The sequence below is a fragment of the Crinia signifera genome, chromosome 5 (assembly GCF_055691185.1).
Source record: "Crinia signifera chromosome 5, ASM5569118v1, whole genome shotgun sequence".
NCBI lineage: Eukaryota > Metazoa > Chordata > Amphibia > Anura > Myobatrachidae > Crinia > Crinia signifera.
Window position 1 is genome coordinate 5,636,939 of NC_139221.1, and position 18,436 is coordinate 5,655,374.

General features: G+C 61.5%; 1 protein-coding gene across 2 annotated transcripts in view; it reads right to left on the reverse strand.

The window, feature by feature from the left end:
- KLHL18 (kelch like family member 18) overlaps positions 1 to 18,436 on the reverse strand; it is a 47,822-nt gene that overhangs the window by 23,082 nt on the left and 6,304 nt on the right. The window contains exons 2-8 of one of the 2 annotated variants that reach the window (XM_083186559.1): positions 18,182 to 18,312; positions 17,955 to 18,095; positions 15,223 to 15,421; positions 12,918 to 13,078; positions 12,603 to 12,739; positions 9,097 to 9,334; positions 221 to 325 (exon numbers count right to left, since the gene is read on the reverse strand). In XM_083186559.1, coding sequence (XP_083042685.1) covers positions 221 to 325; positions 9,097 to 9,334; positions 12,603 to 12,739; positions 12,918 to 13,078; positions 15,223 to 15,421; positions 17,955 to 18,095; positions 18,182 to 18,312 — 1,112 coding nt within the window. The remainder of the gene's footprint in view (positions 1 to 220; positions 326 to 9,096; positions 9,335 to 12,602; positions 12,740 to 12,917; positions 13,079 to 15,222; positions 15,422 to 17,954; positions 18,096 to 18,181; positions 18,313 to 18,436) is intronic. The other variant, XM_083186561.1, reaches the window with a different exon arrangement.

An 18,436-nucleotide genomic window follows, 5' to 3' on the forward strand; every position in this document is an offset into this window, starting at 1 on the left:
GTACGCGAGGGTAAGGAAGTACAGCATCTGGCGATCACATGGTTGTACGCGAGGGTAAGGAAGAGAGCGCAGCGTCTGCTGATCATACGGCTGTAGGCGAGGGTAAGGAAGAGAGCGCAGTGTCTGGTGATCACACAGCTGTACGTGAGGGTAAGGAAGTACAGCGTCTGGCGATCACACGGCTGTACGTGAGGGTAAGGAAGTACAGCATCTGGCTTACTTGTCGGTCTCCGGTGAATACGTCTCCACAGAGTTGAGGGAGCAGTTGCCATCGTACCCTCCGCACACATAGATCTGTCCGTCCAGCACCACCGTTCCCATCGCACTGTAATCACAAGAGGAACATGTTTCACCACCGAGCAGGAGAACGGAGACTACAGATCCCCCGCACTCTATGTCCCGGGGTCAGGCCGAAGCCGTACAGTAGGAGTCTGGTATCTCACCGTCTACTGTGACGTAAGTAACCATCGGGAAATCATTATCCTGGCAACCATCAGCCTTCATCCCATACATAGGATCAGTGCACCCAGCGGATACAGGGACCATTATCTGTAGTGAGGCCGCAGCTATCTGACACTATTCAGCCCCCCACATCCCTGCCCGCAGCTCCCGCATCCCATCCCCCAGGACCCGCATCCTGTCCCGCATCCCTGCCCGCAGCTCCCTCATCCCTGCATATCCTCCCCCAGGTCCCGCATCCCTGCATACCGTCGCCCAGCTCCCGCATCCCTGCACACCTGCCCGCAGCTCCCTCATCCCTGCATACCGTCCCCCAGTTCCCGCATCCATGCACACCTGCCCGCAGCTGCCTCATCCCTGCCCGCAGCTCCCTCATCCCTGCATACCGTCCCCCAGGTCCCGCATCCCTGCACACCTGCCCGCAGCTCCTTTATCCCTGCCCATAGCTCCCTCATCTCTGCATACCGTCCCCCAGGTCCCACATCCCTGCCCGCAGCGCCCTCATCCCTGCATACCGTCCCCCAGGTCCCACATCCCTGACCGCAGCTCCCTCATCCCTGCCCACCTGCCCGCAGCTCCCTCATCCCTGCATACCGTCCCCCAGTTCCCGCATCCATGCACACCTGCCCGCAGCTCCCTCATCCCTGCATACCGTCCCCCAGCTCGCGCATCCCTGCCCACAGCTCCCTCATCCCTGCCCGCAGCTCCCTCATCCCTGCATACCGTCCCCCAGCTCCCTCATCCCTGCATACCGTCCCCCAGGTCCCACGTCCCTGCCTGCAGTTCCCGCATACAGTCCCCCAGGTCCCACATCGCTGCCCGCAGCTCCCGCATACCGTTCCCCAGGTCCCACATCCCTGCCCACAGCTCCCTCATCCCTGCATACCGTCCCCCAGATCCCACGTCCCTGCCCGCAGCTCCCGCATCCTTGCATACCGTCCCCCAGCTTCCGCATCCCTGCACACAGCTCCCGCATCCCTGCATACCGTCCCCCAGCTCCCGCATCCCTGCCCGCAGCTCCCGCATCCCTGCATACCGTCCCCCAGCTCCTGCATCCCTGCCGGCAGTTCCCTCATCCCTTCAGACCGTCCCCCAGCTCCCGCATCCCTGCCCGCAGCTCCCTCATCCCTGCACACGTGCCCGCAGTCCCCTCATCCCTGCATACCGTCCCCCAGCTCCCGCATCCCTGCACACTTGCCCGCAGCTCCCGCATCTCTGCATATAGTCCCCCAGCTCCCGCATCCCTGCACACCTGCCCGCAGTTCCCTCATCCCTGCATACCGTCCCCCAGCTCCCGCATCCCTGCACACCTGCCCGCAGTTCCCTCATCCCTGCATACTGTCCCACAGCGCCCTCATCCCTGCATACCGTCGCACAGCTCCCACATCCCTGCACACCTGCCCTCAGCTCCCTCATCCCTGCATACCGTCCCCCAGCTCCCGCATCCCTGAGCACCTGCCCGCAGATCCATCAACCCTGCATACCGTCCCCCAGTTCCCGCATCCCTGAGCACCTGCGAGCAGATCCCTCATCCCTGCATACCGTCCCCCAGCTCCCGCATCCCTGCACACCTGCCCCCAGCTCCCTCATCACTGCATACCGTCCCCCAGCTCCCGCATCCCTGCATACCGTCCCCCAGCTCCCGCATCCCTGCATACCGTCCCCCAGGTCCCACATCCCTGCATACCGTCCCCCAGCTCCCGCATCCCTGCATACCGTCCCCCAGCTCCCGCATCCCTGCATACCGTCCCCCAGCTCCCGCATCCCTGCATACCGTCCCCCAGCTCCCACGTCCCTGCCCGCAGCTCCCTCATCCCTGCCCGCAGTGCCCTCATCCCTGCATACCGTCCCTCAGCTCCCGCATCCCTGCCCTCAGCTCCCTCATCCCTGCATACCGTCCCCCAGGTCCCACGTCCCTGCCCGCAGCTCCCGCATCCTGCATACCGTCCCCCGGCTCCCGCATCCCTGCATACCGTCCGCAGCTCCCGCATCCCGTCCCCCAGGTCCCACATCCCTGCCCGCATCCCTGCATACCGTCCCCCAGGTCCCACATCCCTGCCCGCAGCGCCCTCATCCCTGCATACCGTCCCCCAGGTCCCACATCCCTGCCCGCAGCTCCCTCATCCCTGCCCGCAGCTCCCTCATCCCTGCATACCGTCCCCCAGTTCCCGCATCCCTGCACACCTGCCCGCAGCTCCCTCATCCCTGCACACCTGCCCGCAGCTCCATCATCCCTGCATACCGTCCCCCAGCTCCCTCATCCCTGCATACCGTCCCCCAGCTCCCTCATCCCTGCATACCGTCCCCCAGGTCCCACGTCCCTGCCCGCAGTTCCCGCATACCGTCCCCCAGGTCCCACATCGCTGCCCGCAGCTCCCGCATACCGTTCCCCAGGTCCCACATCCCTGCCCACAGCTCCCTCATCCCTGCATACCGTCCCCCAGATCCCACGTCCCTGCCCGCAGCTCCCGCATCCTTGCATACCGTCCCCCAGCTTCCGCATCCCTGCACACAGCTCCCGCATCCCTGCATACCGTCCCCCAGCTCCCGCATCCCTGCCCGCAGCTCCCGCATCCCTGCATACCGTCCCCCAGCTCCTGCATCCCTGCACACCTGCCGGCAGTTCCCTCATCCCTTCAGACCGTCCCCCAGCTCCCGCATCCCTGCACACCTGCCCGCAGCTCCCTCATCCCTGCACACCTGCCCGCAGTCCCCTCATCCCTGCATACCGTCCCCCAGCTCCCGCATCCCTGCACACTTGCCCGCAGCTCCCGCATCTCTGCATATAGTCCCCCAGCTCCCGCATCCCTGCACACCTGCCCGCAGTTCCCTCATCCCTGCATACCGTCCCCCAGCTCCCGCATCCCTGCACACCTGCCCGCAGTTCCCTCATCCCTGCATACTGTCCCACAGCGCCCTCATCCCTGCATACCGTCGCACAGCTCCCACATCCCTGCACACCTGCCCTCAGCTCCCTCATCCCTGCATACCGTCCCCCAGCTCCCGCATCCCTAAGCACCTGCCCGCAGATCCATCAACCCTGCATACCGTCCCCCAGCTCCCGCATCCCTGAGCACCTGCGAGCAGATCCCTCATCCCTGCATACCGTCCCCCAGCTCCCGCATCCCTGCACACCGTCCCCCAGCTCCCTCATCACTGCATACCGTCCCCCAGCTCCCGCATCCCTGCATACCGTCCCCCAGCTCCCGCATCCCTGCATACCGTCCCCCAGGTCCCACATCCCTGCATACCGTCCCCCAGCTCCCGCATCCCTGCATACCGTCCCCCAGCTCCCGCATCCCTGCATACCGTCCCCCAGCTCCCGCATCCCTGCATACCGTCCCCCAGCTCCCACGTCCCTGCCCGCAGCTCCCTCATCCCTGCCCGCAGTGCCCTCATCCCTGCATACCGTCCCTCAGCTCCCGCATCCCTGCCCTCAGCTCCCTCATCCCTGCATACCGTCCCCCAGGTCCCACGTCCCTGCCCGCAGCTCCCGCATCCTGCATACCGTCCCCCGGCTCCCGCATCCCTGCATACCGTCCCGCAGCCCGTCCCCCAGGTCCCACATCCCTGCATACCGTCCCCCAGGTCCCACATCCCTGCCCGCAGCGCCCTCATCCCTGCATACCGTCCCCCAGGTCCCACATCCCTGCCCGCAGCTCCCTCATCCCTGCCCACCTGCCCGCAGCTCCCTCATCCCTGCATACCGTCCCCCAGTTCCCGCATCCATGCACACCTGCCCGCAGCTCCCTCATCCCTGCATACCGTCCCCCAGCTCGCGCATCCCTGCACACCTGCCCGCAGCTCCCTCATCCCTGCATACCTGCCCGCAGCTCCCTCATCCCTGCATACCGTCCCCCAGGTCCCACGTCCCTGCCCGCAGTTCCCGCATACCGTCCCCCAGGTCCCACATCGCTGCCCGCAGCTCCCGTATACCGTTCCCCAGGTCCCACATCCCTGCCCACAGCTCCCTCATCCCTGCATACCGTCCCCCAGATCCCACGTCCCTGCCCGCAGCTCCCGCATCCTTGCATACCGTCCCCCAGCTTCCGCATCCCTGCACACAGCTCCCGCATCCCTGCATACCGTCCCCCAGCTCCCGCATCCCTGCCCGCAGCTCCCGCATCCCTGCATACCGTCCCCCAGCTCCTGCATCCCTGCACACCTGCCGGCAGTTCCCTCATCCCTTCAGACCGTCCCCCAGCTCCCGCATCCCTGCACACCTGCCCGCAGCTCCCTCATCCCTGCACACCTGCCCGCAGTCCCCTCATCCCTGCATACCGTCCCCCAGCTCCCGCATCCCTGCACACTTGCCCGCAGCTCCCGCATCTCTGCATATAGTCCCCCAGCTCCCGCATCCCTGCACACCTGCCCGCAGTTCCCTCATCCCTGCATACCGTCCCCCAGCTCCTGCATCCCTGCACACCTGCCCGCAGTTCCCTCATCCCTGCATACTGTTCCACAGCGCCCTCATCCCTGCATACCGTCGCACAGCTCCCACATCCCTGCCCTCAGCTCCCTCATCCCTGCATACCGTCCCCCAGTTCCCGCATCCATGCACACCTGCCCGCAGCTCCCTCATCCCTGCATACCGTCCCCCAGCTCGCGCATCCCTGCACACCTGCCCGCAGCTCCCTCATCCCTGCACACCTGCCCGCAGCTCCCTCATCCCTGCATGCCGTCCCCCAGCTCCCTCATCCCTGCATACCGTCCCCCAGCTCCCTCATCCCTGCATACCGTCCCCCAGGTCCCACGTCCCTGCCCGCAGTTCCCGCATACCGTCCCCCAGGTCCCACATCGCTGCCCGCAGCTCCCGCATACCGTTCCCCAGGTCCCACATCCCTGCCCACAGCTCCCTCATCCCTGCATACCGTCCCCCAGATCCCACGTCCCTGCCCGCAGCTCCCGCATCCTTGCATACCGTCCCCCAGCTTCCGCATCCCTGCACACAGCTCCCGCATCCCTGCATACCGTCCCCCAGCTCCCGCATCCCTGCCCGCAGCTCCCGCATCCCTGCATACCGTCCCCCAGCTCCTGCATCCCTGCCGGCAGTTCCCTCATCCCTTCAGACCGTCCCCCAGCTCCCGCATCCCTGCACACCTGCCCGCAGCTCCCTCATCCCTGCACACCTGCCCGCAGTCCCCTCATCCCTGCATACCGTCCCCCAGCTCCCGCATCCCTGCACACTTGCCCGCAGCTCCCGCATCTCTGCATATAGTCCCCCAGCTCCCGCATCCCTGCACACCTGCCCGCAGTTCCCTTATCCCTGCATACCGTCCCCCAGCTCCCGCATCCCTGCACACCTGCCCGCAGTTCCCTCATCCCTGCATACTGTCCCACAGCGCCCTCATCCCTGCATACCGTCGCACAGCTCCCACATCCCTGCACACCTGCCCTCAGCTCCCTCATCCCTGCATACCGTCCCCCAGCTCCCGCATCCCTAAGCACCTGCCCGCAGATCCATCAACCCTGCATACCGTCCCCCAGCTCCCGCATCCCTGAGCACCTGCGAGCAGATCCCTCATCCCTGCATACCGTCCCCCAGCTCCCGCATCCCTGCACACCGTCCCCCAGCTCCCTCATCACTGCATACCGTCCCCCAGCTCCCGCATCCCTGCATACCGTCCCCCAGCTCCCGCATCCCTGCATACCGTCCCCCAGGTCCCACATCCCTGCATACCGTCCCCCAGCTCCCGCATCCCTGCATACCGTCCCCCAGCTCCCGCATCCCTGCATACCGTCCCCCAGCTCCCGCATCCCTGCATACCGTCCCCCAGCTCCCACGTCCCTGCCCGCAGCTCCCTCATCCCTGCCCGCAGTGCCCTCATCCCTGCATACCGTCCCTCAGCTCCCGCATCCCTGCCCTCAGCTCCCTCATCCCTGCATACCGTCCCCCAGGTCCCACGTCCCTGCCCGCAGCTCCCGCATCCTGCATACCATCCCCCGGCTCCCGCATCCCTGCATACCGTCCCGCAGCTCCCGCATCCCGTCCCCCAGGTCCCACATCCCTGCATACCGTCCCCCAGGTCCCACATCCCTGCCCGCAGCGCCCTCATCCCTGCATACCGTCCCCCAGGTCCCACATCCCTGCCCGCAGCTCCCTCATCCCTGCCCACCTGCCCGCAGCTCCCTCATCCCTGCATACCGTCCCCCAGTTCCCGCATCCATGCACACCTGCCCGCAGCTCCCTCATCCCTGCATACCGTCCCCCAGCTCGCGCATCCCTGCACACCTGCCCGCAGCTCCCTCATCCCTGCATACCTGCCCGCAGCTCCCTCATCCCTGCATACCGTCCCCCAGGTCCCACGTCCCTGCCCGCAGTTCCCGCATACCGTCCCCCAGGTCCCACATCGCTGCCCGCAGCTCCCGTATACCGTTCCCCAGGTCCCACATCCCTGCCCACAGCTCCCTCATCCCTGCATACCGTCCCCCAGATCCCACGTCCCTGCCCGCAGCTCCCGCATCCTTGCATACCGTCCCCCAGCTTCCGCATCCCTGCACACAGCTCCCGCATCCCTGCATACCGTCCCCCAGCTCCCGCATCCCTGCCCGCAGCTCCCGCATCCCTGCATACCGTCCCCCAGCTCCTGCATCCCTGCACACCTGCCGGCAGTTCCCTCATCCCTTCAGACCGTCCCCCAGCTCCCGCATCCCTGCACACCTGCCCGCAGCTCCCTCATCCCTGCACACCTGCCCGCAGTCCCCTCATCCCTGCATACCGTCCCCCAGCTCCCGCATCCCTGCACACTTGCCCGCAGCTCCCGCATCTCTGCATATAGTCCCCCAGCTCCCGCATCCCTGCACACCTGCCCGCAGTTCCCTCATCCCTGCATACCGTCCCCCAGCTCCTGCATCCCTGCACACCTGCCCGCAGTTCCCTCATCCCTGCATACTGTCCCACAGCGCCCTCATCCCTGCATACCGTCGCACAGCTCCCACATCCCTGCCCTCAGCTCCCTCATCCCTGCATACCGTCCCCCAGCTCCCGCATCCCTGAGCACCTGCCCGCAGATCCATCAACCCTGCATACCGTCCCCCAGCTCCCGCATCCCTGAGCACCTGCGAGCAGATCCCTCATCCCTGCATACCGTCCCCCAGCTCCCGCATCCCTGCCCCCAGCTCCCTCATCACTGCATACCGTCCCCCAGCTCCCGTATCCCTGCATACCGTCCCCCAGCTCCCGCATCCCTGCATACCGTCCCCCAGGTCCCACATCCCTGCATACCGTCCCCCAGCTCCCGCATCCCTGCATACCGTCCCCCAGCTCCCGCATCCCTGCATACCGTCCCCCAGCTCCCGCATCCCTGCATACCGTCCCCCAGCTCCCACGTCCCTGCCCGCAGCTCCCTCATCCCTGCATACCGTCCCTCAGCTCCCGCATCCCTGCCCTCAGCTCCCTCATCCCTGCATACCGTCCCCCAGGTCCCACATCCCTGCCCGCAGCTCCCGCATCCTGCATACCGTCCCCCGGCTCCCGCATCCCTGCATACCGTCCCGCAGCTCCCGCATCCCGTCCCCCAGCTCCCACATCCATGCACACAGCTCCCTCATCCCTGCCCGCAGTTCCCTCATCCTTGCATACCGCCCCACAGCGCCCTCATCCCTGCATACCATCCCCCAGCTCCCGCATTCCTGCACACCTGCCCGCATCCCAGCATACCGTCCCCCAGCTCCCTCATCCCTGCCCGCAGTTCCCGCATCCCGTCCCACAGCGCCCTCATCCCTGCATGCCATCCCCCAGCTCCTGCATACCGTCCCTTAGCTCCCACATCCCTGCCTGCAGATCCAGCATACCGTCTCCCGCATCCGATCCCCCAGCTCATGCATCCCTGCCTCTGCCTCCCGCATCCCTGCATACCGTCCCCCACATCCCTGCCCGCAGATCCCACATACCTGCCCCTGGCTCCCGCATCCCTGCATACCGTCCCCCACATCCCTGCCCGCAGATCCCACATACATGCCCCTGGCTCCCGCATCCCTGCATACCGTCCCCCACATCCCTGCCCGCAGATCCCACATACCTGCCCTGGCTTCCACATCCCTGCATACCGTCCCCCACATCCCTGCCCGCAGATCCCACATACCTGCCCCTGGCTCCCGCATCCCTGCATACCGTCCCTTAGCTCCCACATCCCTGCATACCGTCCCCCACATCCCTGCCCGCAGATCCCACATACCTGCCCCTGGCTCCCGCATCCCTGCATACCGTCCCTTAGCTCCCACATCCCTGCCTGCAGATCCAGCATACCGTCCCCCGCATCCCTGCCCACCGTCCCCCACATCCCTGCCCGCAGATCCCACATACCTCCCCTGGCTCCCACATCCCTGCCCGCAGATCCCACATACCTCCCCTGGCTCCCACATCCCTGCCCGCAGATCCCACATACCTCCCCTGGCTCCCGCATCCCTCCATACCGTCCCCCACATCCCTGCCCGCAAATCCCGGATCCCTGCGTATCGTCCTCCAGCTCCTGCATTCCTGGATGGTAGGATGACGTGCACCCCAGGCAGTTGGTTACCGGATGGGGGTATGATGGCGTGCCTCCTATGCAGTGGGTTGCCGGAGAAGGGGGGGGGGGGTAGTAGAATGGCGTGCACCCTAGGCAGTGGGTTACTGGAGGACCGGCTGACATTTACCTTCTCTTGCTGTTCATGCTTCCAACTTTGGTCCATGTATCTGTCTCTGGGTTGTAGACTTCCACAGTGCTCAGACGTGATTGGCCGTCATAACCGCCAATGGCATAAAGGAGTCCGTTGACGACAGCCACGCCCACCCTGCTGCGCGCCGTCGTCATAGGCTGGCATTTCTCCCAGCGGTTGGCGATTGGGTCAAAGACTTCCACCACGTTCAGAGAGTCGCCTGCGTAGAAATGCGCTACTCGTCTTAAACATTTAACAGTGATTCACTGCGCGAGCGGAAACAAAGTGATAACGCACATGCCGACACATGCACAGCTGTGACCCCTCCAGCGTACCCAACTGAGAGCAGAATGGGCTCACACTGATGGTAGCTGACACACTCCGCGCAGCTGATCGGGACACACACACACACACAAACACCACCCCACCATGCTCACCAGTAACAGAGCTCCCCCACCGTGCTCACCAGTAACAGAGCTCCCCCACCGTGCTTACCAGTAACAGAGCTCCCCCACCGTGCTCTCACCAGTAACAGAGCTCCCCCACCGTGCTCTCACCAGTAACAGAGCTCCCCCACCGTGCTCACCAGTAACAGAGCTCACCCACCGTGCTCACCAGTAACAGAGCTCACCCACCGTGCTCACCAGTAACAGAGCTCACCCACCGTGCTCACCAGTAACAGAGCTCACCCACCGTGCTCACCAGTAACAGAGCTCTCCACACTGCACGGAGGGACAGACACACACACCCACCACCCCACCGTGCTCACCAGTAACAGAGCTCCCCCACCGTGCTCACCAGTAACAGAGCTCCCCCACCGTGCTCTCACCAGTAACAGAGCTCCCCCACCGTGCTCACCAGTAACAGAGCTCACCCACCGTGCTCACCAGTAACAGAGCACCCCCACCGTGCTCACCAGTAACAGAGCACCCCCACCGTGATCACCAGTAACAGAGCTCACCCACCGTGCTCACCAGTAACAGAGCTCACCCAGCGTGCTCACCAGTAACAGAGCACCCCCACCGTGATCACCAGTAACAGAGCTCCCCCACCGTGCTCACCAGTAACAGAGCTCCCCCACCGTGCTCACCAGAAACAGAGCACCCCCACCGTGCTCACCAGAAACAGAGCACCCCCACCGTGCTCACCAGTAACAGAGCTCCCCACCGTGCTCACCAGTAACAGAGCTCCCCCACCGTGCTCACCAGTAACAGAGCTCCCCCACCGTGCTCACCAGTAACAGAGCTCACCCACCGTGCTCACCAGTAACAGAGCTCACCCAGCGTGCTCACCAGTAACAGAGCTCACCCAGCGTGCTCACCAGTAACAGAGCTCACCCAGCGTGCTCACCAGTAACAGAGCACCCCCACCGTGATCACCAGTAACAGAGCTCCCCCACCGTGCTCACCAGTAACAGAGCTCCCCCACCGTGCTCACCAGTAACAGAGCTCCCCCACCGTGCTCTCACCAGTAACAGAGCACCCCCACCGTGACCACCAGTAACAGAGCTCCCCCACCGTGCTCACCAGTAACAGAGCTCCCCCACCGTGCTCACCAGTAACAGAGCTCACCCACCGTGCTCACCAGTAACAGAGCTCACCCACCGTGCTCACCAGTAACAGAGCTCACCCACCGTGCTCACCAGTAACAGAGCTCACACAGCGTGCTCACCAGTAACAGAGCACCCCCACCGTGCTCACCAGTAACAGAGCTCCCCCACCGTGCTCACCAGTAACAGAGCTCCCCCACCGTGCTCACCAGTAACAGAGCTCCCCCACCGTGCTCACCAGTAACAGAGCTCCCCCACCGTGCTCACCAGTAACAGAGCTCCCCCACCGTGCTCACCAGTAACAGAGCTCACCCACCGTGCTCACCAGTAACAGAGCTCACCCACCGTGCTCACCAGTAACAGAGCTCCCCCACCGTGCTCACCAGTAACAGAGCTCCCCCACCGTGCTCACCAGTAACAGAGCTCACCCACCGTGCTCACCAGTAACAGAGCTCACCCACCGTGCTCACCAGTAACAGAGCACCCCCACCGTGACCACCAGTAACAGAGCTCCCCCACCGTGATCACCAGTAACAGAGCTTACCCACCGTGATCACCAGTAACAGAGCTCCCCCACCGTGCTCACCAGTAACAGAGCTCCCCCACCGTGCTTTCACCAGTAACAGAGCACCCCCACCGTGACCACCAGTAACAGAGCTCCCCCACCGTGCTCACCAGTAACAGAGCTCCCCCACCGTGCTCACCAGTAACAGAGCTCACCCACCGTGCTCACCAGTAACAGAGCTCTCCACACTGCACGGAGGGACAGACACACACACCCACCACCCCACCGTGCTCACCAGTAACAGAGCTCCCCCACCGTGCTCACCAGTAACAGAGCTCCCCCACCGTGCTCACCAGAAACAGAGCACCCCCACCGTGCTCACCAGTAACAGAGCTCCCCCACCGTGCTCACCAGAAACAGAGCACCCCCACCGTGCTCACCAGTAACAGAGCTCCCCACCGTGCTCACCAGTAACAGAGCTCCCCCACCGTGCTCACCAGTAACAGAGCTCCCCCACCGTGCTCACCAGTAACAGAGCTCCCCCACCGTGCTCACCAGTAACAGAGCTCACCCACCGTGCTCACCAGTAACAGAGCTCACCCACCGTGCTCACCAGTAACAGAGCACCCCCACCGTGATCACCAGTAACAGAGCTCCCCCACCGTGCTCACCAGTAACAGAGCTCCCCCACCGTGCTCACCAGTAACAGAGCTCCCCCACCGTGCTCTCACCAGTAACAGAGCACCCCCACCGTGACCACCAGTAACAGAGCTCCCCCACCGTGCTCACCAGTAACAGAGCTCCCCCACCGTGCTCACCAGTAACAGAGCTCCCCCACCGTGCTCACCAGTAACAGAGCTCCCCCACCGTGCTCACCAGTAACAGAGCTCACACAGCGTGCTCACCAGTAACAGAGCACCCCCACCGTGCTCACCAGTAACAGAGCTCCCCCACCGTGCTCACCAGTAACAGAGCTCCCCCACCGTGCTCACCAGTAACAGAGCTCCCCCACCGTGCTCACAAGTAACAGAGCTCCCCCACCGTGCTCACCAGTAACAGAGCTCCCCCACCGTGCTCACCAGTAACAGAGCTCACCCACCGTGCTTACCAGTAACAGAGCTCACCCACCGTGCTTACCAGTAACAGAGCTCCCCCACCGTGCTCACCAGAAACAGAGCTCCCCCACCGTGCTCACCAGTAACAGAGCTCCCCCACCGTGCTCACCAGTAACAGAGCTCACCCACCGTGCTCACCAGTAACAGAGCTCACCCACCGTGCTCACCAGTAACAGAGCACCCCCACCGTGACCACCAGTAACAGAGCTCCCCCACCGTGATCACCAGTAACAGAGCTCACCCACCGTGATCATCAGTAACAGAGCTCCCCCACCGTGATCACCAGTAACAGAGCTCCCCACACTGCACAAATGTGACCAGGAGAACAAGGTACCTGCTGAATTGAGTCCGCCCACAGCGTAGATCAGTCCCGCTATGGACGTGCAGCATCGAGGGCGAGTTTTGAATGCCATAAGGTGCGGCCTACGCTCCGGCATCAGGTGATAGTCCTTAGCTTCATCTACAAGGTCCCTGTAACACAGAAAGGGGTAAGATGGCGGAATTACCTCATAAACGAGACACTGCTGTAAGGTTACTGGCGGCCATTTTATGTCTTTGCTGCCTTGTTCTGCCATAAGATGGCTGTGTGCAATGTGTGTGGCAATATCAACTGCGATGTGATCAGCGCTGTGGGCAGGAAGTAACGTACCGGCATTTATGGCAGCAGCGCACCAGGTCATCCTGCTGGACGCGGTCTGTGAGGAACTGAGGGCGGCACAGGGGCAGGCGGATCTTAGTCAGCAGTTCAGGTAGGAAGACCTCTCGCTGCTCCCGCTCATATCGCACCCAGGCCAGGGCGGCTTCAAACACCTGTCCACAGGGGAAACCGCCTGTAAGTGTCCTGGGAGCAATCGCTGGAAGACCCCTTCCCCACCTTCTACTCCAACATACAATACTACTGCTGGGGACCCTGCTCCCCCCACTATATAACTCTGTCTGTGGCTTCCTGCTGCCTCCATTCCCCTCCTCACATCACGTCACTGCCCCTGTCACATGCAGCCCTGTCCTCACTGACACATCACTCATCTCCTGATACACTCTGTGCTGCTGGGGACCCTGCTCCTCCCACTATATAACTCTCAGTCTGTGGCTTCCTGCTGCCTCCATTCCCCTCCTCACATCACGTCACTGCCCCTGTCACATGCAGCCCTGTCCTCACTGACACATCACTCATCTGCTTATATACTCTGTGCTGCTGGGGACCCTGCTCCTCCCACTATATAACTCTCAGTCTGTGGCTTCCTGCTGCCCCCATTCCCCTCCTCACATCATGTCACTGCCCCTGTCACATGCAGCCCTGTCCTCACTGACACATCCCTCATCTCCTGATACACTCTGTGCTGCTGGGGACCCTGCTCCTCCCACTATATAACTCTCAGTCTGTGGCTTTCTGCTGCCCCCATTCCCCTCCTCACATCATGTCACTGCCCCTGTCACATGCAGCCCTGTCCTCACTGACACATCACTCATCTGCTTATATACTCTGTGCTGCTGGGGACCCTGCTCCTCCCACTATATAACTCTCAGTCTGTGGCTTCCTGCTGCCCCCATTCCCCTCCTCACATCATGTCACTGCCCCTGTCACATGCAGCCCTGTCCTCACTGACACATCACTCATCTCCTGATATACTCTGTGCTGCTGGGGACCCTGCTCCTCCCACTATATAACTCTCAGTCTGTGGCTCCCTGCTGCCCCCATTCCCCTCCTCACATCATGTCACTGCCCCCGTCACATGCAGCCCTGTCCTCACTGACACATCCCAGGAGATGAGTGATGTGTCAGTGAGGACAGGGCTGCATGTGACAGGGGCAGTGACATGATGTGAGGAGAGGAATGGGGGATTCCTCTCCTCACATCATGTCACTGCCCCTGTCACATGCAGCCCTGTCCTCACTGACACATCACTCATCTCCTGATATACTCTGTGCTGCTGGGGACCCTGCTCCTCCCACTATATAACTGTCAGTCTGTGGCTTCCTGCTGCCCCCATTCCTCTCCTCACATCATGTCACTGCCCCTGTCACATGCAGCCCTGTCCTCACTGACACATCACTCATCTCCTGATATACTCTGTGCTGCTGGGGACCCTGCTCCTCCCACTATATAACTCTCAGTCTGTGGCTTCCTGCTGCCCCCATTCCCCTCCTCACATCATGTCACTGCCCCTGTCACATGCAGCCCTGTCCTCACTGACACATCACTCATCTCCTGATATACTCTGTGCTGCTGGGGACCCTGCTCCTCCCACTATATAACTGTCAGTCTGTGGCTTCCTGCTGCCCCCATTCCTCTCCTCACATCATGTCACTGCCCCTGTCACATGCAGCCCTGTCCTCACTGACACATCCCTCATCTCCTGATATACTCTGTGCTGCTCGGGACCCTGCTCCTCCCACTATATAACTCTCAGTCTGTGGCTTCCTGCTGCCCCCATTCCCCTCCTCACATCATGTCACTGCCCTGTCACATGCAGCCCTGTCCTCACTGACACATCCCTCATCTCCTGATATACTCTGTGCTGCTGGGGACCCTGCTCCTCCCACTATATAACTATCAGCCTGTGGCTTCCTGCTGCCCCCATTCCCCTCCTCACATCATGTCACTGCCCCGTCACATGCAGCCCTGTCCTCACTGACATATCCCTCATCTCCTGATACACTCTGTGCTGCTGGGGACCCTGCTCCTCCCACTATATAACTCTCAGTCTGTGGCTTCCTGCTGCCTCCATTCCCCTCCTCACATCATGTCACTACCCCTGTCACATGCGCACGCACAATGTAGGATCCCCTCTCTGGTCAGTGTCACACTGGATGGATACAGATCACTGGGTGGGGAGTGCAGCAGAGAAGGGTCCTCATCTCCCATGATCACCTGCTTACTATACAGAGCTGCTGTCACTGTGATGTCACCCACCTACCATCACCTGGAAGCCCCCCTCCAGCCCCTGCGTTACCTGTTCTTCAGCCTTTACGTTTAGCTCATCCCTGGAGACCAGCTCCAAGACTTCATCAAAGGCCAGGGCCAGGAATTCCTCCGACATAGAGACCTCCACAAAGTGCTCATGGATGAATCGATTTGCAGCGTCGTACAGCACCGCACACATCATGGTTTCCGCAAACTGACGCACACCCAGACAATTTTTGGGGTGCAGCCTAAGAGAACACAGAAAACATTGCAATGGGGAAATATACAGTAAATATGATACATTTGAAAACCTCCATTTCCGCTCCTGCTGCTGTGAGACAGGTTCTTTCTACCCACTATTAATAATCACTGGGAACAGAGATGTATTCTGCAGAATAGGCATGCATGTCGGGATGGGAGCTAGTGTACAAGTGCTCCGCCAGCAGCATGTTGGGATGGGAGCTAGTGTACAAGTGCTCCGCCAGTAGCATGTCGGGATGGGAGCTAGTGTACAAGTGCTCCGCCAGCAGCATGTTGGGATGGGAGCTAGTGTACAAGTGCTCCGCCAGTAGCATGTCGGGATGGGAGCTAGTGTACAAGTGCTCCCCCAGTAGCATGTCGGGATGGGAGCTAGTGTACAAGTGCTCCGCCAGCAGCATGTCGAGATGGGAGCTAGTGTACAAGTTCTCCGCCAGCAGCATGTTGGGATGGGAGCTAGTGTACAAGTGCTCCGCCAGTAGCATGTCGGGATGGGAGCAAGTGTACAAGTGCTCCGCCAGTAGCATGTCGGGATGGGAGCTAGTGTACAAGTTCTCCGCCAGCAGCAGGCCGGGATGGGAGCTAGTGTACAAGTGTTCCGCCAGTAGGATGGGAGCTAGTGTACAAGTTCTCCGCCAGCAGCATGTCGGGATGGGAGCTAGTGTACAAGTGTTCCGCCAGCAGCATGTCGGGATGGGAGCTAGTGTACAAGTGCTCCGCCAGCAGCAGGCCGGGATGGGAGCTAGTGTACAAGTGTTCCGCCAGTAGGATGGGAGCTAGCGTACAAGTGTTCCACCAGTAGCATGCCGGGATGGGAGCTAGTGTACAAGTGCTCTGCCAGTAGCATGTCGGGATGGGAGCTAGTGTACAAGCGCTCCGCCAGTAGCATGTCGGGATGGGAGCTAGTGTACAAGTGCTCCGCCAGCAGCATGTCGGGATGGGAGCTAGTGTACAAGTGCTCCGCCAGTAGCATGTCGGGATGGGAGCTAGTGTACAAGTGCTCCGCCAGCAGCATGTCGGGATGGGAGCTAGTGTACAAGTGCTCCGCCAGTAGCATGTCAGGATGGGAGCTAGTGTACAAGTGCTCCACCAGTAGCATGCCAGGATGGGAGCTAGTGTACAAGTGCTCCGCCAGTAGTATGTCGGGATGGGAGCTAGTGTACAAGTGCTCCGCCAGTAGCGCGCCGGGATGGGAGCTAGTGTACAGGTGCTCCGCCAGTAGCATGTCGGGATGGGAGCTAGCGTACAAGTGTTCCGCCAGTAGCATGTCGGGATGGGAGCTAGTGTACAAGTGTTCCACCAGTAGCATGCTGGGATGGGAGCTAGTGTACAAGTGTTCCACCAGTAGCATGCTGGGATGGGAGCTAGTGTACAAGTGCTCCGCCAGTAGGATGGGAGCTAGTGTACAAGTGCTCCGCCAGTAGCATGTCGGGATGGGAGCTAGTGTACAAGTGCTCCGCCAGTAGCATGTCGGGATGGGAGCTAGTGTACAAGTGCTCCCCCAGTAGCATGTCGGGATGGGAGCTAGTGTACAAGTGCTCCGCCAGTAGCGCGCCGGGATGGGAGCTAGTGTACAGGTGCTCCGCCAGTAGCATGTCGGGATGGGAGCTAGCGTACAAGTGTTCCGCCAGTAGCATGTCGGGATGGGAGCTAGCGTACAAGTGTTCCGCCAGTAGCATGTCGGGATGGGAGCTAGTGTACAAGTGTTCCACCAGTAGCATGCTGGGATGGGAGCTAGTGTACAAGTGTTCCACCAGTAGCATGTCGGGATGGGAGCTAGTGTACAAGTGCTCCGCCAGTAGCATGTCGGGATGGGAGCTAGTTCACAAGTGCTCCCCCAGTAGCATGTCGGAATGGGAGCTAGTGTACAAGTGTTCCACAAGTAGCATGTCGGGAGGGGAGCTAGTGTACAAGTTCTCCGCCAGTAGCATGTCGGGATGGGAGCTAGTGTACAAGTGTTCCACCAGTAGCATGTCGGGATGGGAGCTAGTGTACAAGTGCTCCGCCAGTAGCATGCTGGGATGGGAGCTAGTGTACAAGTGCTCCGCCAGTAGGATGGGAGCTAGCGTACAAGTGTTCCACCAGTAGCATGCCAGGATGTGAGCTAGTGTACAAGTGTTCCACCAGTAGCATGCCAGGATGGGTGCTAGCGTACAAGTGCTCCGCCAGTAGGATGGGAGCTAGCGTACAAGTGTTCCACCAGTAGCATGCCAGGATGTGAGCTAGTGTACAAGTGTTCCACCAGTAGCATGCCAGGATGGGAGCTAGTGTACAAGTGCTCCGCCAGTAGCGCGCTGGGATATATACCCATCTCACAATCAAACTCCATGTGTGGAGCGGTTACAGGACACAAACATCTGCGCCACCTCTGCGCGATACTGTCACCACCAACTCCGCAATACCTGCGCAGCCAACAGACAGCAACTGATGCTTCATATAACCCCGAATAGGGTGAAATAACGCCAGGCACGTTCTCCTGGTATGAGAGCAGCAGAATGACGCCACCCCTGGCCCTCCACCTACCTCTCCTTCAGGAATGAGCAGCATGCGTCCTTTATGTTCTGTAGCTGCAGGAAGCTGGCCCCCATCAGGAGGGACTGCACGTTCTGCTGGTCTATCGCTAGACGCCCATTGTAGGCAAAGTTTATCAGAGACTCCAGGGCGCTGCGGGCGAGAGAGGCGGGTGTTACTGATCACCATAAAGCAGATGAACACACACAGAGGGGCGATGGGGGGGGGGAGAGGGTTACCTGGGGTCCATCCCCTGCATGACAATCTCATCCTGCTTACACTCCATCATGTCATTGGTGAACATGGCGTGGAAGTACGGTATGGAGGCCGCCAACACAATCCGATGGGCGCTGAACTTGTGCTCCCCGACCTTAAAGGACAGAGCACTGATTGTTAGTGGACCACACAGCTTGTATTTGGGCGTCTGGCGCAGACATTAGCGCAGCAGATTATATACTGCACAGGGCACGCTGACCGCTCCATGCAAAGATCAT